At 39.4% G+C, this 26,393-nt stretch overlaps 1 protein-coding gene across 1 annotated transcript in view; it reads left to right on the forward strand.

The window, feature by feature from the left end:
- LOC120427310 (regulating synaptic membrane exocytosis protein 2) overlaps positions 1 to 26,393 on the forward strand; it is a gene marked incomplete at its 5' end in the record, with an annotated part of 92,695 nt that overhangs the window by 20,315 nt on the left and 45,987 nt on the right. The window contains 2 exons of the mRNA XM_039592162.2: positions 13,365 to 13,572; positions 24,776 to 24,840. Coding sequence (XP_039448096.2) covers positions 13,365 to 13,572; positions 24,776 to 24,840 — 273 coding nt within the window. The remainder of the gene's footprint in view (positions 1 to 13,364; positions 13,573 to 24,775; positions 24,841 to 26,393) is intronic.

Raw genomic sequence — 26,393 nt, forward strand, 5'->3', positions numbered from 1 at the left:
CAATAATGGGAGAATCAAATTTGACTTGGACTTTAGGAATAGCAATATTCCTAGCATCCAAAATTGCATTAGTTAAAGATTCCAAGGCTGAATCAATATCAGCTTTGGTTTCTAAAACAAAATCATGATTTAAATTGTTCTCAATATGATGCTGATACCTGTCCCAATTAGCTTTGTGGTAATTAAACACAGAACTATTGGGTCTGGTAACTGCTTCATGAGAAAGTGAAAAAGTTACTGGAAGGTGATCAGAATCAAAATCAGCATGAGTCACTAAAGGACCACAATACTGACTTTGATTTGTCAAAACCAAATCAATTGTTGATGGATTTCTAACAGAAGAAAAGCAAGTTGGCCCATTCGGGTATAAAACCGAATAAAGACCAGAAGTGCAATCTCTGAATAGAATTTTACCATTGGAATTTACTTTTGAATTATTCCAAGATTGGTGTTTGGCATTAAAATCACCGATGATCAAAAATCGAGATCTATGCCGAGTAAGTTTATTCAAATCCCCTTTGAAATAATTTTTATTTTCCCCAGTGCATTGGAAAGGCAAATATGCAGCTGCAATCATAATTTTCCCAAAAGTAGTTTCAAGTTCAATGCCCAAACTTTCTATAACTTTTAACTTAAAGTCACGTAACGTGCTATAAGTCATACTACGGTGGATAACTATTGCAACTCCACCGCCATTTCGATTCATTCTGTTATTGGTTATAACTTTATAATCTGGATCACTTTTCAAATAAGTGCCAGTTTTTAAAAATGTTTCGGTTATAACAGCAACATGCACGTTATGAACTCGTAAAAAGTTGAAAAATTCATTTTCTTTCGCTTTTAAAGAGCGAGCATTAAAATTCATAATATTGATGGAATTACTTAGATCCATGATTAAACTTCAGGGTAAGAACAACATCATTCGCAAATTTTAATCCAATCTGGATAGCTTCCATCATGGATGTAGCATTACTCATTGTTTGAATCAAAACAAACAGTGAGTTTTGCAAAAAAGTCATTTTTTCAAACGTAACATCGCCGAGATCAGAGTAGAGGATTTAAAATTCGTGGATGAACCCGAACCCGAAACGACGTTGGCATAAGAAATACCATTGCTGTTACCTAACTTTTCCATGGTAGGGGTATTGTTCGAGTGAGACAGCACGAACGTTTGATTTAAAGATGCAGGTACAACCTGACTTTGAGAAAATTTCGGTTTGGTTTTCGGCTGATGCTTAGCACGAGAATCCAAAACCTTTTTTCTGATGGGGCAATCCCAGAAATTTGATTTGTGATTTCCACCACAATTTGCACATTTAAATTGGGTGACTTCTTTCACGGGACAATTGTCCTTGTCGTGAGAAGAATCCCCGCAAACCATGCATTTTGGAACCATGGCGCAATGATCAGTACCGTGACCGAATGCCTGGCAACGCCGGCACTGGGTCAGATTCTGGCCATTACCGCCATGTTTCTTAAAATGCTCCCACTTTACCCGTACATGGAACAAAAACTGAACTTTGTCCAAAAGTTTCAAATTGTTGATTTCATTTCTGTTGAAATGAATCAGATAAAATTGTGAAGTCAAACCAAAGCGAGAAATATTCCCGTTTGATTTTTTCTTCATTGGTATTACTTGGGATGGGACAAAGCCAAGCAACACCTTAAGTTCGTTTTTGATCTCATCCACCGACAAGTCGTTGGAGAGACCTTTCAGGACCGCCTTGAATGGACGAGCATTCTTGGTCTCATACGTGTAGAAATTGTGTTTGTGGTTTTTCAAATAACCAACAAAAGTTTGGTGATCTTGTAAAGATTCCGTCAACAAGCGACATTCTCCTCTTCGACCAAGCTGGAACGAAACCTTCAAATTGCAAGTTTCCTTGCAATTCTTCAGTTGCGTTCGAAAGCTGGCCAAATCGGAGACGGAAGTCACTACAATTGGCGGAGCCTTTACTCGTTTCTCGACGGCAGAAGGCTCAGTACGAGGAGAAGGATCCTTGTCCACAGTTTCGGATAAAACACCGAAACTGTTTGCCAATGGAATTGGAGAATTGACCTCACTTTCAGAATAAGAATCAGACCTCGGATGAGGCTGTTTTCTTTTTCTGTTTCCGTTAGCCGATTTAGCGTTCAAACGCTTCACCGACGTAACGACCAAATCTTCAGAAGATTTGCGTTTACCTTTGTTTTGACGCATTTTGCAAGCAAAGTTCTCTTAAAAAGATGGCTTCGTTTGTAAAATACAACAAAATTTCAGGTGGGGTTAGTCTTGAAAAGACTGTTTAGAATTTTGGAAAGTAACTCAGGTAGTCTTTAAAAAGACTGTGAATTTTGTTTGAAATAACTCTGAGCTTAGGTAGTAAAAAATACCGCAGCTCTAGTGTCCGTTCACCACGAAGGTTCGCAAGACACTGACGCCCTTTGGATTGTGAGTCCAACTGCCTACCAACGACTCCACCGAGACAGGGCCCAGGGAGACGACTCCTACTACACCTGGGCTGAGCTAACGATCTAACCTCTCTAGATTAGACCGGGGCCAACATTTATTTCCCGGCCGACGCATTCCGACTAAATCCCGTCTGGAAAAATGCTACCAAGATCTTCTGTGATCGAACCCAGCCCGACTGCACAGCAAAATAAAAATAGTTATCCAGCTGCGTGTAAAAGGCCTGTGTGTAAAGTAAATGTTGCATTATTTTATGAAATTGCGTAATATTACACCCCGAAATATGTAGCCCATCAGTATGGGAAACCTACTTGTCCGAAATGTTAAGCTCATACAGTATGTAAAAAAAGTATTTACACCCCTTGGGCATTATGCACATTTTGTGATGAAACATGTAAACAATTTAATGTTGACAGAAACCTAGTACTACGTTTTGTTAAGAAACTCATGCCGAATATTTTGCTACAAAAAGCCCATGAAAAGATGATTTCTATAAAAAGTTATATAACAAATACTATTACAAAAATCAAAAAAGGTGCAAAAAAAGTTTGTACACCTTTCGAAAAATTAACATAAATAAAGTTTTTTGTTAACAAATCACCATTAATCCAGTCTCCGAACTCCAAACAGGCATCCTTGACTGATTAAAAAAAATATTTGGATTGAAAAAGAAGTTTACTAACTACTTAGTATAAAAGTTTGTATAACTCTGGAAATCTATATACAGCCATTCCACGTCAAACAGGAAGTCTCCAAATCAAAAGTGCTCCGATTTGGCTCAAATTTGGAGTGGGGGTTCTTTGGCCCAAATAATTAGACCCGTTTTTTTTGTTTGGCGATTAGGGTGGTCCTATCCGAAATAGGGTGGTCCATAAAATTGCGTTTTTCGTCGATTTTCGCAAAAACCTATTTAAAAAAAAAAATCATATCTCCGGAACGGATGAACCAATTTTGTAGCGCTACAATTCAAAAGAAAGGTTATTAGTTGGGCTTTTTAGGAAAAATATAAAAGCAAAGCAAAAAAGCAAAGCTATCCACTTTAACGACCCCCGGGTCTTTTGTGGTCTCTGTTGCAAGTTTCGGCGTCCGCAGGTTATGTGTGGTGAGTCACTCAAAACCTCTCTTACGCTAATGGACCGACGTTTTACTTCCCCATCCGATAGAAGGCGTGATAAGGCAAATCTCGTCTCGAAAAATTTTCGTAATTGAAAGGCGCAACTTTTGGTACCTAGACATGTATAGACATACCTACTAATAACCTTTCTTTTGAATTGTGGCGCTCCAAAATAGGTTCAGTCGTTCCGGAGATATGATTTTTTGAAAAATGTGGTTTTTTGCGAAAATCGACGAAAAACGGAATTTTATGGGCCACCCTATTTCGGATAGGACCACCCTAATCGCCAAACAAAAAAATATGGGTCTAATTATTTGGGCCATAGAACCCCCACTCCAAATTTGAGCCAAATCGGAGCACTTTTGATTTGGAGACTTCCTGTTTGACGTGGAATTGCTGTATATATACAAAATTTCGACGGTTTTGTTCGAACGCGAATCAGTTCAATACGGAGCGTCGGAGCGAGGTGCTCTTTGTTGCGTTGGGTTCGTATATGCCCAAGGAAGGTTAATACGCTAACTAATTGACACTTTGGCCACTCTGGAACCGATTCCGGAGCATCGGCAAATTGTATGGATAAAGCTACGTAAAATCAAATTTTGATCACAGGAGGCTGAATAAGCAAAAAATCAAAAAACGTCAACAACGACGTCAACGTTTTTTTTTATCGATAGAATAGATTTTTCGTTGGAAATAGGAGCGGCCGTGGCTGACTGGTTACGGTGTTCGCTTTCTAAGCGAATGGTCCTGGGTTCGATTCCCATCTGCTCCCAACGAGAAAGTTTAGGAAATATTAATCTTGAAACTCTGAACATGAACGAAAAATCAAAGTCGCCCGAGTCGAGGTTCGATCCCCCGTCCTTTGGATTGGTAGGCAAAAATGCTAACCACTAGGCCATCACGGCCTCGATCACGGCTTGGTGAACGATGCCTGGAATTAGGAAAACTGTTACTATCAAACTATATACGCGCTGGGTCCTTGCCCATTTGACAAGGGTTCGGAAGTTCTAAATAACGTTTGAACCCGATTGGTGCAAACGTTCTTCAGGGCGGGGCTTGTCGATAAAAGCTGAGGGACCTCGCGCTCGGCTAGCCAGCGTAGAAATGGGTCACCGAAGCTCGGCAGAGCTAACACCTTCCAAATGCCTATGCGAGTTATTTACATGTATAGAATGAAGATTTAAAAATACATGGAAACAACTCAATTTGTAAGAAGCGACCGCGTGGTCCCGTTTGGTTTTGGTTGGTTGCACACACACAGAATAGATTTTTCGTTGGAATTTCGTACCAACCCGGAATTACGTCGTCGGAAAATCCGCCGGCATCCGAACCGGTCCACGATTTACAAGTCAACCTATGTGGCATAAAATTTCCGATCTTTTGATACCCATACATTCTATAAAACCCACGTTTTAAATACCTAGGTAAAAACGTTTTTTTTTATTCTTAACATATTTTTATTAGGTTCGTTTAGCAGGGGTGCTCAAAGTTTTTGAAGGCCGGGCCAAATTTGAAGCTCAAATGAGCTTGCGGGCCAAATTTACAAATAAAGGTTGTTAAAAAAATAAATTACGTTATTTTAATGTAAATGATCCGACATTTCTGTTATTTAAAAAAATCTTTTCAAAATAATAGAAACCACAAAATAACGAGTTTCAATCGGTACTGTTGTTTCTGGTATTTAAAAAAAAAAGTTCTTAGCTGAATGTACTTGTGTTTTAAAAAAAAAAAAAAAAATGTTTTGTTTTTATATTTCGAAAATTGTGGTGACATTACATGTTGAACAATTCTTCTATAAATTAAGTGTAGCTAATGAAAAATCGTTGAGATCCAGAATTTCAACATTTCAATAAAAAAAAATTTGGAAAATGTTTTAAGCTTCCGTATAGTTAACCTGCAATCATTATTTAAAAAAAAAAGGAAACAACATTTATTTATTTCATCAAAAATTCACTAACATTCAAATTATTTTTAATAAACCCAAACATGCTCAAATGATTTTAAATGCAAAGGAATGCATATTTAATTAATTTCAGCTGAATGCTCTTAAATTTCATTTTTTAAGTTTTTTGAAAATATATTTTTGCTTCTGGTTTTTCGAGTCAATTTTTTAATAATGGTGAAGGGGTGGGTTGATCGACGAAAGCTTTGTAAAATATTTGCTGCAAACTTGATCCTCCGATTTCCACATTTTGTCAGTTGATAGTCAATCAGATTCGTTATCTAACTGTAATGAGTTCGAATCCCTAATGAAGTGCAATGTAAGTTTGAGGGTGGCTTGCAAATTATTAAAGAAAACTTTGATTTTTGCAACTATTACAGAATTCTACCTAAGCCAAACTTGAACGTCTTTTTGATATTTCTAAAAGTGTTTGATGAAAGTTTTGACGACATTTACTAGTTTCACTCACATTGAAACGTGTGAAATTGTTTTAATTATAAAATATTTTGAACTTATTATTTGTATCCTGAAGTGGGGATCAAAATATTGATAAATCATAAGTTTTTTTTACTAACAAAAAAAAATAAAAAAAAATAAGCATAAAATAAACCATAATTTTGAAAAAGTATAAAATCACTTTACAAGTGGTCATCGGGCCATTTTACATGATCATTCAAAATGGGTCCGCGGGCCATAAAATATCACCTCGCGGGCCACGTTTGGCCCGCGGGCCATACTTTGAGCACCCCTGGTTTAGGTGCTGTGACCAGGTTAGGACCGAGGGATGGTTCATAATAATTTAGAATACATTTAAAAAAAGATGGTAATTTTCCTCCGTATTTGCCGAGCATGTAACTGACGAGCCTTAATTAATCCACGCGGGTCTTGCAGGTCTGGAACCTGCCGCTGTACTCGTTAAAAATGTGCCACAGCTCAGTCGAACTGTAGAGCACCTCCTCTCCTTCCGCCGTGGTGGTGGCACCGGCGCCGGCGCCGGTATTTACTTGACTGCTTCCTGCGGGTCGAGGGCGATCCTTTGGCTTCACGTCCGGAACTGCGCCCGGCAGCGGAGGGAACTCCGCCGGCGTGAACGCCGAAACTGCTGGACTCTGCTTCTCCGCCTTCTTTGCTGGCGGTTTCGGTTTCGCCGCCTGCTGGCGCCTCTGGATGAAGTCCACACGCTTGGGGCAGCTGCGGTCCGTGGCTTCGTGGGCTCCAGAGCAGTTGGCACAACGCTTCGGCTCGGCTTCCTGGACTTTGCACTCGTCCGTCTTGTGGGGACCTCCACAGTTGTTGTACCTTCCGCTTGATGACATGCACCTCCAGCGCGTCCAGCTTGAGATCCCTCTTCAGCAGGTACTTGACCTCGTCCGGTTTCAGTTCATCAGGTAAACCACGAAGAACTACCCGATGATTTCGTTCGCTTCTTCGGCCGTGGGTGTAGAATTCCACTTTCTTCTTCTTGAGGAGCTCTTACAACTTGTCAAAATCATTGACAGAGAAGCAGGTCACTTTGGTTCCAAATCGGGTTAGTTTGTAAATCGGGTCGAAACCAAATTTACAACTTTCCACTATCGCCACAAGCTTGTAAAAATCCGTGGTGTAAAAATCCGCCATATTTGTATGTAACGTAACACTTGGCAAAAAATTATGACACTTGAACAGTAATTACAATTAGCTAGTTTTTGTGTGTGATTGGTTGTGTGAGTTAATGAATGAGTGTGTATAGTAGCCTGTCCCATTTTGAGGTCATGTCGAGGAATTTCAGGTGCTCACTTCTTAAATGGTAGATTATGATGTTAGGAACAATGTTTTCTTAGACAAGAAAAAATAATAAAATACTTTCTCGCACCCCCTAGTCGATTTACTGAAAAAAGGCACTTTTTTGAACAAATTTTCTAAAATCGCTTGGAATCAATACAAAAACTGTTTCGATCAGGTGTGTATTATCTTCAAACGATAGGTTTTTGTCCATAGATTAAGATGCACTATCAATATTGGACGAAAATTTAAGTTTTTGGACTCTCCCAGGCGGATTTGTGTCGAAAAAATCGCATTTTTTCGAAACTTTTTTCAGAAATGTTCATTTAATTCAGGGTAGCCTATTTTTCCCAGTGAAACCAATACGTGCAGCTTGTAGGAAATTTCATGGCGAACATTTTTCTCTCTGAGAAAATGCAATTTCGACACTCCAGAGCCAAGATATTTGAGTTTTAGTGAGGAAAAAAGTGCCAATTTTCAAAATTTCTCAGAATTCTGAAGTAAGGCCTACTAATTACACGATGTAGCAAGCACATGTCTCAAAGGTCAGGGTATGCTTTTTATAGTAATTTTGGCCGCTGAATCCGAATCTGAAATCAAATTTCGTGCAAACAGTGATGTTTTGGAGCTACACCCTTTTGGAATGTTATTTGCGTGTTTAAGAGGCAGTTTTTGTAAATATTGCTCGGTTTGTTCTAGAGTCGTATCGAGGTGCTCCGATTTGGATGAAACTTTCAGCGTTTGTTTGTCTATACATGAGATAAACTCATGCCAAAAATGAGCCCTCTAAGACAAAGGGAAGTGGGGTAAAACGGGCATTGAAGATTGAGGTCCAAAAAACATAAAAAATCTTAAAATTGCTCGTATTTAAGTAAAACTTCATCAATTCCAACTATCTTAGATGCATTTGAATGGTCTTTTGAAGCACTTCAAAATGAGCCATAGACATCCAAGATTGGTTTAACTTTTTCTCATAGCTTTTGCAAATTACTGTTAAAAATTGTTTTTTTTAAACCTCAATATATTTTTGCAACAGCCTCCAACACCCATACTCTTTTAGTTCAAGTTAGGGAATTTCATGGACTATAAGCCTACGGTAATAACTTTTTTGGCCAATCGCAGTTTTTCTCATAGTTTTTCGATTTTTCTATAACAAACATTTTACAATGTTAGTTATTGTCCTGTTGTTTAGTCTCACTTTTGTCATATTCGAAATCCTCGGAAAATTCAAACTCCAAACTGGCATGAGTTCATCTCATGTATAGACAAACAAACGCTGAAAGTTTCATCCAAATCGGAGCACCTTGATACGACAACAAACCGAGCAATATTTACAAAAACTACCTCTTAAACACGCAAATAACATTCCAAAAGGGTGTAGCTCCAAAACATCACTGTTTGCACGAAATTTGATTTCAGATTCGGATTCAGCGGCCAAAATTACTATAAAAATCATACCCTGACCTTTGAGACATATGCTTGCTACATCGTGTAATTAGTAGGCCTTGCTTCAGAATTCTGAGAAATTTTGAAAATTGGCACTTTTTTCCTCACTAAAACTCAAATATCTCGGCTCTGGAGTGTCGAAATTGCATTTTCTCAGAGAGAAAAATGTTCGCCATGAAATTTCCTACAAGCTGCACGTATTGGTTTTACTGGGAAAAATAGGCTACCCTAAATTAAATGAACATTTCTGAAAAAAGTTTCGAAAAAATGCGATTTTTTCGACACAAATCCGCCTGGGAGAGTCCAAAAACTTAAATTTTCGTCCAATATTGATAGTGCATCTTAATCTATGGACAAAAACCTATCGTTTGAAGATAATACACACCTGATCGAAACAGTTTTTGTATTGATTCCAAGCGATTTTAGAAAATTTGTTCAAAAAAGTGACTTTTTTCAGTAAATCGACTAGGGGGTGCGAGAAAGTATTTTATTATTTTTTCTTGTCTAAGAAAACATTGTTCCTAACATCATAATCTACCATTTAAGAAGTGAGCACCTGAAATTCCTCGACATGACCTCAAAATGGGACAGGCTAGTGTATAGTATTAACTAATAACTTGGTTACAGGGCAAGATAACTGTGATTTTCAGAGAAAAACGCGTACAATTAGTTTAACAATATCATCGCAAGGTCTTCCATCTGTCTCGGTTTTGCTATTTACCTATTTCCAGTCATTCAGGTTCAATCTTTCCACAGCCGGCTGTCTAAGAATGAACGTTTTAGATAATTTAAACTTCATTCACTAAATACAAATAATACCGGCGGTCGTTTTATGTTCATTATAATTCAATTGCAAGCTGAAGATTGTGATTTTATGCGTATATTTTGCGATGCCTCGCAGTCGCAGGATTTTTCGCGTTCGGCGTCGGTGTGCAACAACAACAAAACCTTATCATACTATTTCAGCTCGATAAACATCGTAATTCGTCGTTCGATTCGTTAATCAGTACCTCACTAAACATCAATCATTTAAAACTCGTAAAAACATCTCAATTTAAAAGTAACACTGCTTAATTCTTCAATTTTAATTACACATGATCTTGGTTCTATCTTTCCACAGCCGGCTGTCTAAGACTAAACCATTTCATTTAAAATTTAACAACCGATAAACGGGAAATGTCTCATCCGCAGCATCCGATTGTTTGCCTTGAGAATAATATACACGCAGAAAAATTGAGGCTTATCAAATTGATAAATAACATTATCAATATCAATAATTTTATGTTATTGTTTTGATAACGTTGATTTATCGTTTTGATAAACTTTAACCATCAAAACGACAACAATTTTTATTATTTTGATGAACAAAATTATCACTGAACTTTTTTTTCGCAAGCACGTTCTCCTGTCAATCAAACATAAACAAAGAACCTAAAAGCGATTCGAAGTGCTGGAAGCAGTTTCAAAAAATCATTTAACTTGTTCAAGAGAAGTTCTGGAGGCCGGAAATGCCGCAGCCACTTATGTCCCTATTTCTGCGTGTTCCCCGTATAAATCGGCATCTCCCGAACCTCTGGGAATGACTACAGAGTCCGCGATCCAAACTTAAAGTACACCCCAGCCACACTGGAGAATCGGCGGCTTTTCCGGCAGAACAAACTCCGCAACATCCTATCCTATGCTCATTCTCCAAGTACGTTGACCAGTACAAGATCCACGACGCCATTGATGCCTATTGATGCCAGACTCGATGTTTAAGCGGAACCAGCGTTGGAAAAAATAGTATAATTCCTATTGAGAATCTCAGATTTTTGTGAATAAAAACAGTTGTTTATGTTTTATGTTTTTGTTTGATTTGAAATAAAAAAAAGAAAAAAAAACTACCAGAAAATTATGATAAATATAATTTTCATTTCGATAAAACCCTTTATAGTTTTGATAAAAATATTTATCAAAATGATCAATATTTTTATCGATCTGATAAATTTTGCAAATGACGTTTCTTTCATGACGTTTATCAAGTTGATAATATGTTTTGTCAAAATGATAAATTAAGTTTATCAAATTGATAAGAAAAATTATTGATTTTGATAAAATAAATTATTGGTTGCCAACCGATAATTTTATTTATCGAGTTGATGTCAGAAATTTATCGAAATGATAATTCTTTTTTCTGCGTGTATAACACCTTTCAACAAACACTATGATTTTGGGTCGCATCATCATCTTCTATGATGAATCCTGACCAAACACCCTATCCTACTAACAAATTTTCAGGTTCCTGGCGCTCGTGGGGTGTAAGCACAGAGTAAATCAGCTGCCCTAGTAGCAACCTGCGCTAACTAACATTCCCGTCCCTTAAAATCGAGGTCTACAAACTGACATGGCGGGCGCCGTTGGTGGCCAATGACTGTTACCTATTCGTAACTGATCTATTTTTAGCAATCATGGTGTTTTATCTTTTCGGCGCATTCATACATGCTGTTGATAAGGGAAACACCACTAGATCGTCGAAGCCTATGATCAATAGTGCTGAAAGGATATTACGGTTCTGTCCAGCAACGGAGGGGCAACCATGGGTGATCTCTCATGCTCATGCTCATGCTCAGTGTTGTGTTTGCTGTATTTGATATTTTGTGAACCACACCGTATGCTGTACTCGACAGATATGGACTGGTTCCCGGCCGGGCTGATGGGTCTCGCAGCTGGCTAGTTGAACGTATCTGTTAGAACATCAAATCATGATGTTTTATCCTTTTGTTTCCTTAGTAACAGTAGCATAGTTAGTTCAGCAAAGGAAGCAATAGTTTGATCCGTTCAGCTGTTGAAGCAATTGCTTTCGATTCAAACTTGTGCTGAACATTGTTGGACTACCTAGACTACTGTTCAAAGGAAACAAACACGAGGGTACAAAGGGATAAGCTCCCCCCGGATGGGGCTAAATTGTGGAACGCTCCCAGTGAGTTTTACTGAGCTGCTTTGGACATTTTAGGTAATAGTAGAATGAAAATAGTTAAAGCTCGGTATTAATTCACTGGGAGGTCGTGTAAAAATGTCCGTGCTTGTGAAGTTCTGTTTCTGTGTCACTGTTGTGTTAGTTTGTAACATGTTCGACATGAAACTTCTAACCAGCAATGATTAGTTATGCGGAATTCTTCAAGTACGGGAGCACGACGAAAATTAGACGACCCGAAGAAATAGTGAAAGCAAATAAATAAAGTGTCAATAAATAATCATAAAGTGAAAATATTATTATAAATATATTTAATATTATATAACACTGTATATCTTTGTAAAACTCACTATCAGAATCTAATGTTTTCTTGTGTTCTCTTTTGTTCTTTTCGTTTCAAACCAAATGAGCGAGCATCTGACTTGCTACACAGCTGCAGGACAAATTAACACCATCTGTGATCAATACCACACCGACTGACGAAGATTGATACCAAGCTTCACAGAAAAAAATCAATTCCCGTAATCGTGAATTAAGTTCACGAATGTGAGATCCACGAAGGAATTTATTCATGAGTATGGTGCATTTGCACCATAAACGTGAATATATTCCTTCGTGGTTCTCATAATCGTGAACTGACTTCACGGTTTCGAGAATTGATTTTTTTCTGTGTTGGTGTTCACGGCTAGATGTCCAACCGAGAGACCTCCAAGGTCGCAGGGAAGTATTAATTAGTATCGCCTTTTTATGTTTGATCCTTTTGTTAATACAAATTCCTTTGCAGATACAAACCACTTTAAAAGTATGCCTCGCGGCCTGCTTTGTCTTTTGCTTATTCTATCCGCTTTCTACCCCCAATGTGTCCTGCACTGGGGGTGCCTGGGGTAACTTCGAGTTGACCTGGGCCGCCCGAGGAATTATGTCGTAGGTGGCTCGTGTACTGGTTCACTCACCTCTCCTCGCGGCAAGGTTTTCCGTAGGTCTACACTCGAACATGCAACATGGGACAGCATGAATCTTCAGCTGAAGCCGGACGAATGTATTCCGAAATTACAGAAATTACAGAATATATTGACATTTAATTGAATTAAAAGTTTGCAAAATTAAGTTTAGAAAAGTTTTATATAGAATTTCCAGAGTTATATAAACTTTTATACAAAGTAGTTAGTAAACTTTTTATTCAATCCAAATTATTTTTTCAATCAGTCAAGAATGCCTATTTGGAGTTGGAAGACTGGATTTATGGTGATTTATCAACAAATAACTTTATTTATGTTAATTTTTCGAAAGGTGTACAAACTTTTTTTGCACCATTTTTGATTTTTGAAATAGTATTTGTTATATAAGTTTTTTTTTGAAATCATCTTTTCATGAGCTTTTTGTAACAAAATGTTCTGCATGAGTTTCTGAACAAAACGTAGTACTAGGTTTCTGTTAACATTAAATTGTTTACATGTTTCATCACAAAATGTGCATAGTGCCCAAGGGGTGTAAATACTAGACACATCGTGCCCTACATTTATCTCAGGGTTCAGTATCTCCACGAGATTTAGACTATTCAGGCGGGTATAACGCCATTACCATTCGTAGAGCCTACCATGGTATCCAAATGCACCAAAAGTAATATTTTCGAAAAAAAAAACACCTTTTTTACTGAGTTGATAACCGCTACATTCAATAAAACAATGTGTTTTTTTAGATTCTAGAATGGTGTGGAACATCACTAGTGGATCGAAGCTTTGAAGAAGTGTGTGCTATCATGGACAGAACCGGTGAGGTAATCGAGCTTTTAGTAGAACATGCATCCGATCTTCAAATTGGGTTTGACATGATGGAAGACGGTGCTCCAGGTCCGAACAATCAAATGAAATGCAATTCCGATATGTCAAACCTCGGATTTGCTTCTGGTAAGTTATTTTTTAAGGCTGTTTAATAAGAAAATACCGCTAATATAAAGGTGGCTAAAATTAGATCAGTTCGCCTATAGTTATCCAAACTCTTGCAAAAAAAAAAACAGTTTTAATATGGCATGTTAATCACTCATTTATAGCACCACAATATTTGTTCAGACACGCTGAATTGGGACATTTTCAGATAGAATATAATGTTATAGCTGTTCAGCTATTTCAAATTATCGGAGCATTGATTTTTTTTATTAACTTAATAAGTGCCTCGTTCCCCTGATATGACAAGTTAACCTACATTGGCCTTAAATTTCTCACTAGGTTTTGACAGGCACTCAAAACAAGGTTCAAGATAGTAGTGGGCAAAAGGAACGAGTCGGCTCACTAAAAAAGAGTGAACGAACAAAAAAAAATCAATCAAATCAAATCAAACCATCCACATTCACGACCCTCGAGTCTTTTGTGGTCTCTTTTGCAAGTTTCTGCTCGAACCTTGGAGTCCGAAGGCTTGAATGGGGAGAGCACCCAAACCTCCAAGGAACCTTCCACCCCAGGGTTCGAACTGACGATTGCGAGTCAAACCGCCGCCAGCGATGCCACCGGAGCAGGCTTGGTTTGGTGTGTTGTTTGTCTTAATATCAAGGAGACGACTCCCACACCTGGAATGACTTAACGGCCCAACAACAACCAAGGCCGGGACCGAAGTTTTACTTCCCCATCCGATGGAAGGTTGGAGCAGATGGGAATCGAACCCATGATCATCCGTTCACGGCCAAGCCTGCTGCCAGTGAACAATCCATGTTGTGGTTTGGTTGAGCGTTTTAGCAGAATACATTACTATGCATTCAAAGAGACGAGCTGTTATATAGTGGAGTTAAAAGGAACAACTCGTCTCTTTGTATTCATAACAAACCATGGCTCACAAAAAAACCGCGGTTCTTTTTGAAACTCCGGTCTTTTTTCCAATATGGAAAGATTAAAAAAAAACTTTTGTTAGGTTTTTGAGTTGACCCGCCCGTGTGGATCAATCGGATCGCTCTTTGAACTCACAACTACTAGCGTGTCCAGTTCCTCGAGGAAGGTGGGGCATTGCCTACTGGGGCAAGAGGATGGTGGGGCATCTTCCCCATGTTGCCCCAACCTGTGCACGTTAGTTCTCACAACACAGATGTCGCCGGTTTAAATCCCGCGGCGGGCGTTTTAAAATTTTATGTGTAAATATTTCATACACTTAGGATCCCAAGACGGTGAATTCCTTCTAGATAAAAGGAAAAAAAAAACATTACTGGTTGGTACTAGCAATAAAACTATAAAGTCAACTTAGTTTTTTCGTCTTTTTTTGGGCAAAAAAATAATGTAGTGAATTTCAAAGAAATTGAAATATGCAATTTATTTTTCAAAATTATCTGGGTATAGCGGAACCAACATATTATAAATACGTAGAAAGTTATGTTTCACCTTCCTGATTAAGAATATGTTTGATTCAAAATATTCTATCGGTATAAATTGCGTTTTCAAGAAAAAATGGTACCTTAAAAAATGAAAACAAAAAATTACAAAATGCATTTTTGAAAATTTACACTAATTAAAAGCAGTCTTCCCGAAACGCACGCACGCCGTACACGCCGTCATTCCTTTGTAGACCACCGATCAGTGAGGTACTCCTGGATATTAGCTCCTGAAAAGTGCTTTAAAAGTGCAAAAATGCCTCACGGCAAGAAAAAGAGGCGGTCCTTATCAGCAGGATCGGCAGATTTGAAGAAGCTAAAGAATGCCGAAGCGCTACCTGCAAAGCCAGGCAGTTTGAGCAAGGACGCTCAAAATTCGTCTGGAAACCAGTTCGCTACCCTCCCTGTGGACGTGAGCGAGAAGGAAAAATTTGAACGACGGGAAAAGTTGCCACCCATTTTTGTGAAAACATCGTCATCGGATTCGGTGCGAGAGTGGCTGACCGGGTTTATCAAATCTGGTGCTTTACGAGCTTCCATTAGCTTGTGTGCTGATGGACTCAAAATTCTGCTACCTACCAGAAAGGATTACAACTACGTTCGGGATTTCCTGAACAACACAAAGATTGAATACTACAGCCATGACGATCTGTTTATCTCATTATCAGTGCTGTGATTTTGTCGATTTTATTATTCGGGTGCATATCTCATCGGAATTATTGGAGTGTGCTAAGTTAGTCGCGAGTTAAGTCGGTTAAATCGGTTCTAAGTTAGTGTGTTGTGTTGTGAAAGTGCTCCCGGAGAAACACGATCGCTCGTCACTCTCCCCAACACTTTGTTTGTCGAATCAGCGCCATCTGTTGGCCGATAGCAGAATTGTGACTAGTTCCCGTGTGTAAGCTGCCTACTTGCCGGCGTTCAACTTGAACTGGATCAATCATCATCATCTTCATTATGGCTGCTGCAACTGCAAACACCTCCAAGAACACCATCCTCTGCCATGCGTGTACTGAGGATGTAAAGGACGAATATGTTTCCTGCCAGGGTTTCTGCAACGCGGTGTTCCATATGCATTGCAGTAGTGCCAAACCAGAGCTGTTAAAGGAAATTGCGTCGCACCGCCAAATCTTTTGGCTCTGCCGATCTTGCTCCAGCCTTATGGTGGACCTGCGGCTTCGACGTTCAGTTCAAAGCGCGTATGAAGCAGGCCAGGAATTATCTCTCAGCCACCATAATAGCATCGTCGAGCAGCTCAAATCGGAACTCCTATCCGAGTTGAAAACCGAGTTGAGTGTGCATGTCGACCTGAAGCACAAAGCCCTCGCTTCTGCGACGTGGCCTGACGGTCTCGTGTTACGCGAATTTGAAGAACGCAACGCAGAAATTTTTTGGGAGCCTTCAAGTGCTGTCGTGAACACTCAGGAAAATCCGCCACAGTCAGCCACCGTCTCTAGTCAACTCGCTAATGATGTTCAACCCCAACGCCCCGGCTCCGTGGACCGTCGTGACTCCTCACTGTTAACCATCTACTACCAGAACGTTAGAGGACTAAGAACGAAAACCAATCAACTGCACCTGTCGCTGAGCTCGTGTGATTACGACGTGATCGCATTTTCTGAAACGTGGCTCAATGCGAAGATTGTGGACTTAGGGCTTTCTTCGGATTATACCTTTTATCGTGCCGATCGTAGTCGTGAAACAAGCGTCTTGGAGAGAGGTGGCGGCGTTTTGATCGGTGTCAAAAAACGTTTTCACCCGGAACCCATTCATTTGCGGGGCGGTGAGAAGCTTGAGCAGATCGCAGTGCGCATCCCCTTGCCTGGAAAGACGTTATTCGTCTGCTGTGTTTACATTCCTCCCAACTCAGATTCAACTATCTACACTCAGCACTCATCGTGTGTTCAACAACTGTGCGATCTGGCGCAAGGTCCTGATGAAGTAATCGTCGTTGGCGACTACAACGTTCCGAATCTCACTTGGCATTTCGACGAAGACATCAACGGGTACCTGCCTAGCGGCCAATCTACTGAACAGGAAGTTGCTCTGATTGAGGACGTTCTTGGTACTGGCCTCCAGCAAATGTTTGATCTTCCGAACGCAAATGGACGATTACTCGATCTGGCCCTCGTAAGCGACTCGTCTCGATTCCAACTCATTGAACCACCTCGGGCCATTCTCAAGGTTGACGCACATCACAGGCCGTTTATCCTAGTTCTCGATACGCAATCAACGGGGACCGCTGCCGAACAATCCGGAACGTACTACGACTTTGCTAACTGCGACACCACGGCGTTAAACAACTCTATTGCAAGCTTGGACTGGGCTAATCTGCTACTCGTTGAATCTGTTGATGACATCGTTGAGCGATTCTACGACAAGCTAAATGAAATTATCCGGGAGGTTGTACCTCTAAAGCATCGACGTCCGCACCCAAACAGCTACCAGCCTTGGTGGAATCGAGAGACCCGTAATCTTCGCAACAGGCTGCGAAAAGCAAGGAAACGTTTCCTTAAACAATGCTGGGCATGGAATTGGCGGATCGAGAGTTGCACTACGAGATGAGCTTAGAAGCTGCCTTCCGAGGATACATCAGTGGCATAGAATCGAACCTGAATCGTGAGCCGAAATCCTTCTGGGCGTTCGTAAAGAAGCGGAAGCAAGATAAAGGGATTCCGCAGGACATGGTGTATCGTGACTCAAGCGCCTAAACGCCAGACGATTCTGTACAACTGTTTGCAGATTTTTTCAAAACCGTTTACAGCGCCAATCAACCTACACCCAGCAACGAGTCCCTGGACAAGATCCTGCCGCACGAGTTACACATGCCCTTGGTGTGTCTTACGGAGGAAGACGTGCGTAAGGTCTTGGCCTCTACCGACGCCTCGAAAGGACCTGGCCCTCCGTCCATTGTAAAGCAGTGCGCAGCTACACTAGCAAACCCGCTCGCCATTATTTTCAACCGCTCCCTCGAATCGGGTGTGTTCCCTGCTAAATGGAAGGTAGCTTCGATCACGCCAATTCAAAGGTCCGGGAACGTGCACAACGTGGAAAATTATCGTTCGAACTCCATTTTGAGCTGCCTACCCAAGGTGTTCGAGAAAATTGTGCATGAGTTTTTATCCCATGCCGTGCAACCAATAATATCTGCCTGTCAGCATGGTTTCATGGCCAAGAGATCTACGACAACGAACCTGATGACCTTTGTCACCGACGTCTTAAGGAGTATGGAGAGTCGCTGCCAGGTGGATGCTGTCTATGTGGATTTTGCGAAGGCGTTCGATAGAGTGCACCAGCTTGCCGTTGAAAAACTGCGAAGGCTTGGACTCCCTGAATGGATCACGACTTGGCTGCACTCGTACCTAACTTCTCGTTCAGCCTACGTTAAACTCGGTGGCTCGAAGTCTGGGTTGTTCATGATCCCGTCTGGTGTCTGGTAGCCATCTGGGCCCACTAATCTTTCTTCTGTTCATCGACGGATAAGGATAAACGCATATATCAGCTTGACATTTCGGTCAAGTAGGATTCCCATACTGATGGGCTACATATTTCAGGGTGTAAAATAACATAAAATTGCATGAAATGTGAATCTTGGTTAATTTAACTAAAAGTATGGGTTAATATGTTACCGTTGCGGCTACATGCTGTACTTTGCCCCTTAATCAGCCATGGGCAACTAGGAGGATTTTGCAAGCTTTACATTAAAATTAGGGTATCACAGATTAGAGAGTTTGTGTAGTCTTAAAATTAAATATTGTCAAGTAAATAAAAGTAAAATAAATATCACAAACAATATAAAATCAGAGCACAGCTAGGGATCATAACCATAAAACACACTGTTATTGCAAACCGCAGGAACAAAGTTTGTTAACACACTGTACAAACCTACATTGCGGGATTGCTACCAGAAAAGTACGAAGTAGCACTGTAAGGAGAGGACTAGAGGAAAAAGGGAATAAAGGGGCTAACAAGAAGCGAGAGAGTACTCTACTGAGGGTCAGCGTTGACTTGGAAGATCTTTTCCACATTGACCAGCCCACTAGCAAGACCTTCAAACTAAAAAGCCAGCAAGTATCAGTGCCCTTGAACTTGTACAGTATTCAATAGTGGAAAACTATAACACGCAAGCAAAGATCGGCGAATCAGGTACAACTCGAGTGAAATCGATAGTGAAGCCCTCAAAGCTGCCCCAGTAGTACTCTAACCCCCCCCCCTCCTTTCCCCCTGTGTTCTCACCCGAAGGACCCAAGGTTTCCGCTCAAGAACCAGATCACGGCGACCGCGAACGATCGCCACCAGCACGCCGAAGTGACGGACTCGACGCCGAACGCCATCCGGCGAATGTCCATCCAAGAACTGCCAGGCGACCCGGCACGTGACCACGTGGCCCCGGTCTAACCCACACCCAAGATGTCGGCCTGCTAGGCGGAGATACGAGCGCCCCCCCCCCCCTCGTTCATGGCGTGGGCATACCTGCAAAGAGCATGCCAGATGCTCCAGAAACAAGTTCCGGACGCGGTCGAGGCGATCGCGGACCTCCGGAGCAAGCCAGCCACGAGAGTGTCATCGGAGGTGACCAGCAGATGCAGCAGCCAACCTGCCCCGCACTAACACACACACATACACAGCGTGAGTCCATGAAATACAGTGCTTAATTTAACTAAATAGAGCCTTGATTCCTTGAGCTTCGAGCCGACCCTTGAAAGAAAGAGCTCTTGCTTGACTAGCCCCGCCAGCGCGAAAAGAGGCCCTGAGCCCACCCCAGTCCGGCCGTGGCTCTAAGACCAACCGGCTGGGGCGTTGTCAGGGTCCTTCAGACCCAAGCATGGGGAAAGCCCATAGTAACAAATACTTGGGAGACGATATTCGAAGATAAACGACAACTGGTAGTATCAAGTGGTTAAGAAGCGAAAAAAAATCACCAGATCACAGACGGGATTCGAACCCGTACCACCCACGTCTCTAGCGGGGTACTCTACCCTTAAACCACCGTGATCCTTGGGATTCTAGTTGTCCCAAGACACCAAAGTAGTGTTCAGCTGTAGATTTGATCGCACAACCACGCCTCTAATCTAGTTCTTCTTTTCGCTCTCTTAACCTTCTTGCTACCGTCGTTATTGTCGCTCTCTTCTTGGTGAACATCGCTGAGCAGTGTTCGATAGGCCATTTCGTCGCCGTCGTGCTAACTTGTCGTACGTGCATTTTGGGCCAAATTGAGTTAAGAACGCCATTTTGTGCAGCTCACAATGCCTCATCTTTTGATCTTCGCAGATCCCCAAAATTCGATTTCAATCCTGAGTTATTCAATGAAAACCAAAAAAGCTCCGAAAATGTTTGTCACTCTACATATAAAAGAAGTTTCAATCCTGTCGTGCTATCTTGTCACTCCCTGAAAATTGATGTAAGTGCGACAAAGGGCAAAGGGATTTCAGGTCAGGATGCGTTTGACGCACGTACAAGTTAGAATACCGTAAACATTTGTAATTATAACTCGGGACTCCAGCAACCAATTTCAACCAAACTTCGGGACGATGCACGGAATGGTCAGCCAAACAAAACGTGTTTGTTATTGTTTACATTGCGTGCTTTCGTTTTTGTTTATTCAAGATCAAACATTAAAACGCGTTTTTCTCGGAACGTCAAAATGGCGGGTGCGACATGATAGCACGACGACGTCGATTTGCTTTATCGAGGGTAGTTGGTAGTAAGGATTGCTACTCATGAGCCCTCTCAAAGCGTGGACTCCTGTTCCTGCTCGGTACAGGCTTGTATCTTGGTATACAGAATTGTTTGTTACTTTTTTTTATTATTGACCCTGAGTTAGGCCATGACTCTTTTTACTTGGGAGACGATATTCGAAGATAAACGACAACTGGTAGTATCAAGTGGTTAAGAAGCGAAAAAAAAAAATGAGTTTATTTTTTACACAGCTTTTTTCAACAATCGATTGTTGATTTTGTTAACCCGAAATTGCTGACCACCTGTAACTAAAATTAACTAAAAAAATAGTTGGAATTGCCATTTTTGTTGGTTAAATGGCCGAAACAAATTCTAGCAGTCAACTGCTTGAATATTTTTTTCAGAAAATTAGGTAAAAATTTCTTGTTTTCAGCTGAAATATTGTGGAATATTCTTTTAAAAACTGGCTGGGACATATTTTTCAACTATTTTTCAACAATTTTTTTTCGTTGTATCATCGAAATATTTTGCATGCAGCAAATTATTAGTGGTTTATAACAAAACATTTCTTAATTAGACATAATTTATGTCAGTGTTGATATATATTTTCTTTAATTTTCTGACGATATAGGCTGGGCCGAATTTCTAGCTATATTTTAACTAATGTCTTACTTGAATACAGAACAATATTCGTACATGTAGTCAATAATTAGCTGTTGTTAGCCATATTTTTATTGAATTTGCAGTCAATTTTGTAATAATGCCTCACAAATTAATGCTGAGTGTTTTTATTATCGCCTGCCTAAAAATTTAACGTTTCGTACTAATTTGTTTTTTTTTTGCATTAAGTTGTTAAATTACTGTTGAAAAGCATCAAAACAATTTTTTTAACTGTTGTTATAAAACATGTAAAGTTTGACTAATGCTTTAAAAAATTACTATTAAAAAATCAATCTGAAAAAAAAGCATATTACAAATTTCTCGTGAATTCCTTTTAAATAGAAACCGAGCAAAATATTCACCAATTTTTAAACTTATATTTTTATTATGATGTATAAAATTAAGTGTTGCATTCACTTACCATCACTGCGAAATCATCCGATAAGTCATCATCATCTACAACGGTCTCAGGTTTTTCTTGTGGTGGAACACAGAATTTTCACCAAAGTGAACCTTTTGCTGCAAATAGACATGTGAAATTTATTAAAAATTTAATACAAAATTCTCAATTTCAGCTATAAACTGAAAAAACAAACGTAAATGAATGTAATTATAATGAGGAAAGAAGAAATATCAATAATGCTACTTACCAAGCTTGCATTAATTAAACAATTACTTTTGGCAAAACACTTTCACTGCATTTGATTCAATTTATTCAACGTACTCCGATTGCTGAAAAAAATATTTTGAGTTTAACTTACCAGTTTATTGAGCAGTCGTATTGCAACAAAACTTTCAAGATAATAATTATCTTCTTTTATATATTTTATATATTTTTATTTTTTGATATTTAACTTCATCTCTATTTTTTATGTTGTCATGTGTACGCATTTCTATGTATTTTATAATTGATGATTCTGAAAAAAATGGTTCATTAAGATTTTATCCGTCGTGAGCATGAAGCTTTTTAATGATTCAGTTTTCTAATAAGAATCACATAAGATAAATTATTGTGCAAAAATAAACCCATACTTACTTGGATTAACCAACATTTTGTTAAATTTGCCCGGGCTGCTCTATCCGTTAAGAGTTGGCCCGATTCTCCCTTCTACTGCCCTCTCTTTTCATCAAACATTCTTATAACGTGTTCAACTCACTCGCAATAGAGGTCCTCATGGCGAAGTTCGTCCTCTTGCTCTTCATAGTTTATCACCTGCAAAAAAATCATCAACAAACCTACTCACCAATTTCACCTCCCCAGTTGCAACACATTGATTTGCCACTTCAACATTAGCTAAATAGTGTAATTTTCACCTTTCACATCCTCTCACTTCATAATTAACAACACAAACTCAACAAATCGACCGCTCTCGTTCAAATCCTGACTTCAAATGACAGACGTAAACAAACCCAAGTTCGTCTTTTAAATATTTAACCAATTGTTAATTATATTCAACCAACAAAAATTTTGATTTTCCTAAAACCAAAGCTAACAGTCGACTTTTTGCCTTTAGCATTTTCAACAAACAGGTTATTAAATTAATACTGAATTTTGATTAATTTAACTAGAAATTGGCAGTGACAAGTACGTTTTTGTTGAAATTTACGAAAGTAAAATCATCAATTTTAATTGTTAAAATTTCTGGGCACAGTCTCTCCGTGTATTTGTGCTATGCTGTCTGTTCTTGTGCTGTTGTACTAGAGCATAATCTGGCTTATAAAATCTGTTATGTCTTAATTCGGAAATATTTCACAGAATAATTTAAAATGAAATTGTTTTACAGCATTTGTTTAATTTTAGCAAACAATACACGCAATTTCGTAAAATTTACAAGGACATGATGGAACAAGAGGAATCACAAATCCGCATAACTAATTTCAAGATTGAAAACTGAAAACTGAAAACACGATTAAAAATAAAAGTAAGGTTCTTCATTGCTTTTTTTTCAATATTTTTGTACAGGACGTCTAATTTTTTATCATTTTGTGACGTTAAATAATTTTGCAGCACAAAACCATTCGAAAAACGAAGTTGACTTTATAGCTGTCGGCCACTATTGCTAGTACCAACCACTAGTGTCTTCCTTTTAACTACAAGGACTTCGCAGCCCTGGGCTCCTAAGTGTTTGAGTACGGCACGGAGCGACGCCGCGGAATTCTAACCAGCAACCTCTGGATTGTGAGTCCAGCGCGCGGTCCGAATGATCCATAGGGTAGCACAAAACCACTCATTGAAATGAAAAAAAAATGTTTAAAATTTTCTTTGTCTGGTTTGTGTGCTCCTACGCCAACACCCAGATTGTTTATTGTAGATTGTCTGTACAAAGGGATAGGGATAAGACACACCTCACTCTTGAAAATTAATAGCAACTTTCTTCAAAATCCGAGAAACTTTAATCATTTAAGTTTGGGTGTTCTACCCAACCAAGCAGTCGAACGTGAAGGTTCGAGTAGAAGACCAAACAAAGAGACCGCCGGAAATTGTCCACTTGAGTGGTTCAAATTAGAGATCCTTAATAGGGAGACTGGTCGAAGTGAATTTGACGTACCGTAAACTGGGGTGACTTTGATAGCCCGGGGTGACATTGATAGAAATTTTATTTGGCCACTAATTTTGATACATCCAATTAAACAGTCTCATTTTTGCATATATGTTCGATAATAAGCTATCCCTTCCCAGTCAAATCAATCCGAATTCTGAAACGGAATCTAATTAGAATCGTATCGTTTTCGTGTTCGAACCGGTTGTTGCGTTTGAAACGGAATTTGTATACGATTCTAATTAGATTCCGTTTCAGAATTCGGATTGATTTGACTGGGACGTTGCCAGATCGATTCAGCCAGCTTAGACCAGCCTCCCTATTTAGGGTCTCTAGTTCAAATCCGGTCTTCTCCGAGGCTACCCCCTGAAATCAAAGATTGGCCCATTACATTACTAGGCTAAATTCCAAATTTGCTATTCTCCATACATTTCGACGGTTTTTCGATTAGAGAGAGGGTTTCTCGTAGTCAGAATGAGCTCAAATTTTAAATTAAATCTAGTGATGGGGCAAATGATGGGACAATCTTTAATTTGAGGGGGTAGCCCCCAGGAAGCTCGGATTTGTACCAACCTATTGTCCAATCTCAATACAAAAAGTTTTTATTAGTTTTTCCACGAGGAGAGATTTCAAAAAATGGCCACGTGGTTTATGGATGGTCCCTAACGAATGATTAAATATAAAGAATCGCTTTAATGATCCTGCCCAGTTCAATTGTTTCGTGCGTTCGTTTTCAAAGATGCCTCGGTTCAAATCGGTGAAGAATTCTGGATAGCTTGGCGAACTTTATTTTAGACCACCTTTAAATATGTGTGCTAGATGCTAGATACCTCATTGTTTATGTAGAGTAGAAACAATATATTTTAATGTATTTCCCTCCAGAAAATGAATCGGCCGCTGATAAGTCTCCCTCATCACCAACGAGGCGGAAGTTACCAAAAACACCGGTATAAAATCTTTTATGCATTACATACACATTACACTTACATGTATCAAGAAACCAAAAATCAGCCATGTTACATTTACTTCACACAATTTTTCATGAAATAGGATTGGAAAATACAATTGGAATTATTTGAAAAGTTAGCAACTTTAGAGTTCGTGGGACCCAGATACTAAATGATCACAAAACGGGATCAATAATCGCAACAAACAGACAAAAACTAATATCATACATTTCTAGAATGTTGCAAATTGATTCTGTGGAATATATTCACTTTCCTTGTTCAGTTCGAAATATGTTCAGAATTTAACATTTATCGTAGCACTTCGCAGTACTCAAACCAGAAGCTTGTTGCCATGTTACGTATACTCATTTCATTTCTATGTTACTACTTTTGAAGCTCTAATTTATTAAAATTTGTGAACTGATTGAAAACCGCCGTTTTTTCATAAAAAAATCAATAAATGTAAAAGTTGAAAAAAGCTGCATAAATTATTGTCATAAAAACTGGGTAATAAAGAATAATTATGCATAGAATGGCAGTTAAATAATTGCAAAAAAAAGTTGTATTTAGTGTTAACCTACATAACCATCATGAATAAACAGTAAACAGGAAGAACAAAACCACTATACATTGCAATTCATCACTCGAGTCAGTTTTGATCACACACTCCCGCTAAAAGAAGAAGAAAAAAAATACCACTTTTAATCCTGTTGTTCACTGTCTTCGAAGTTATGAAATCTATTTCCACTTCTTTTATCAAAAAAAAACTTTTTGCAGCACTGTACATCGAAATTTTTTAAAAATTAAAGAGATTTTTGAATAAACCCAAACATGCTAAAAATGGTTCTAAACGCAGGAGAATGCATTTTCAATTGATTCTAGCTGATTTTGAAGCGCAATCCATTGATATTTTAAAGCTTTTTGAAAAAAAAATTGTTCTCGATTTTGAAGGGAGGAAGTAAAACTTAAAAAAATATTGGTACCAGACTAAATTCTTTCTGCAAAAAAAACTAATTGGAAAAAAATAGTCAAGATGTGTGTCGGGACCGTGGTGTAGGGCTAAGCGTTGTTACCTCTCACCCAGTTGGCCTGGGTTTGATCCCAGACGGTCCCGGTGGCATTTTTCGAGACGAGATTTGTCTGATCACGCCTTCCGTCGGACGGGGAAGTAAATGTTGGCCCAGGTCTACCTAAAGGTTAGGTCGATAGCTCAGTCCAGGTGTAGGAGTCGTCTACCTGGGTCCTGTCTCGATGGAGTCGCTGGTAGGCAGTTGGTCTAACAATCCATAGGTCGTCAGTTCGAATCCCGATTTGGATGGAAGCTTAGGTGTAAAAAGAGGTTGGCAATCAAGCCTTCGGACACCTAGTTTCGAGTAGGAATCTCGCAATCGAGAACGCCAAGGCAATGCTGTAGAGCGAATAATTTAATTTTTTGATTTTTTTTTTTTAAGATGTGTTTAATGATATTAAAGCTCTGGAAGGCAACATTCCTAATTGGCCATCTGGCGGCCATGATTGTTTTAGAAAAAAAAACATTCAAATCTTGATTCAGA

The sequence above is a fragment of the Culex pipiens genome, chromosome 1 (genome assembly GCF_016801865.2).
Source record: "Culex pipiens pallens isolate TS chromosome 1, TS_CPP_V2, whole genome shotgun sequence".
Lineage (NCBI taxonomy): Eukaryota > Metazoa > Arthropoda > Insecta > Diptera > Culicidae > Culex > Culex pipiens.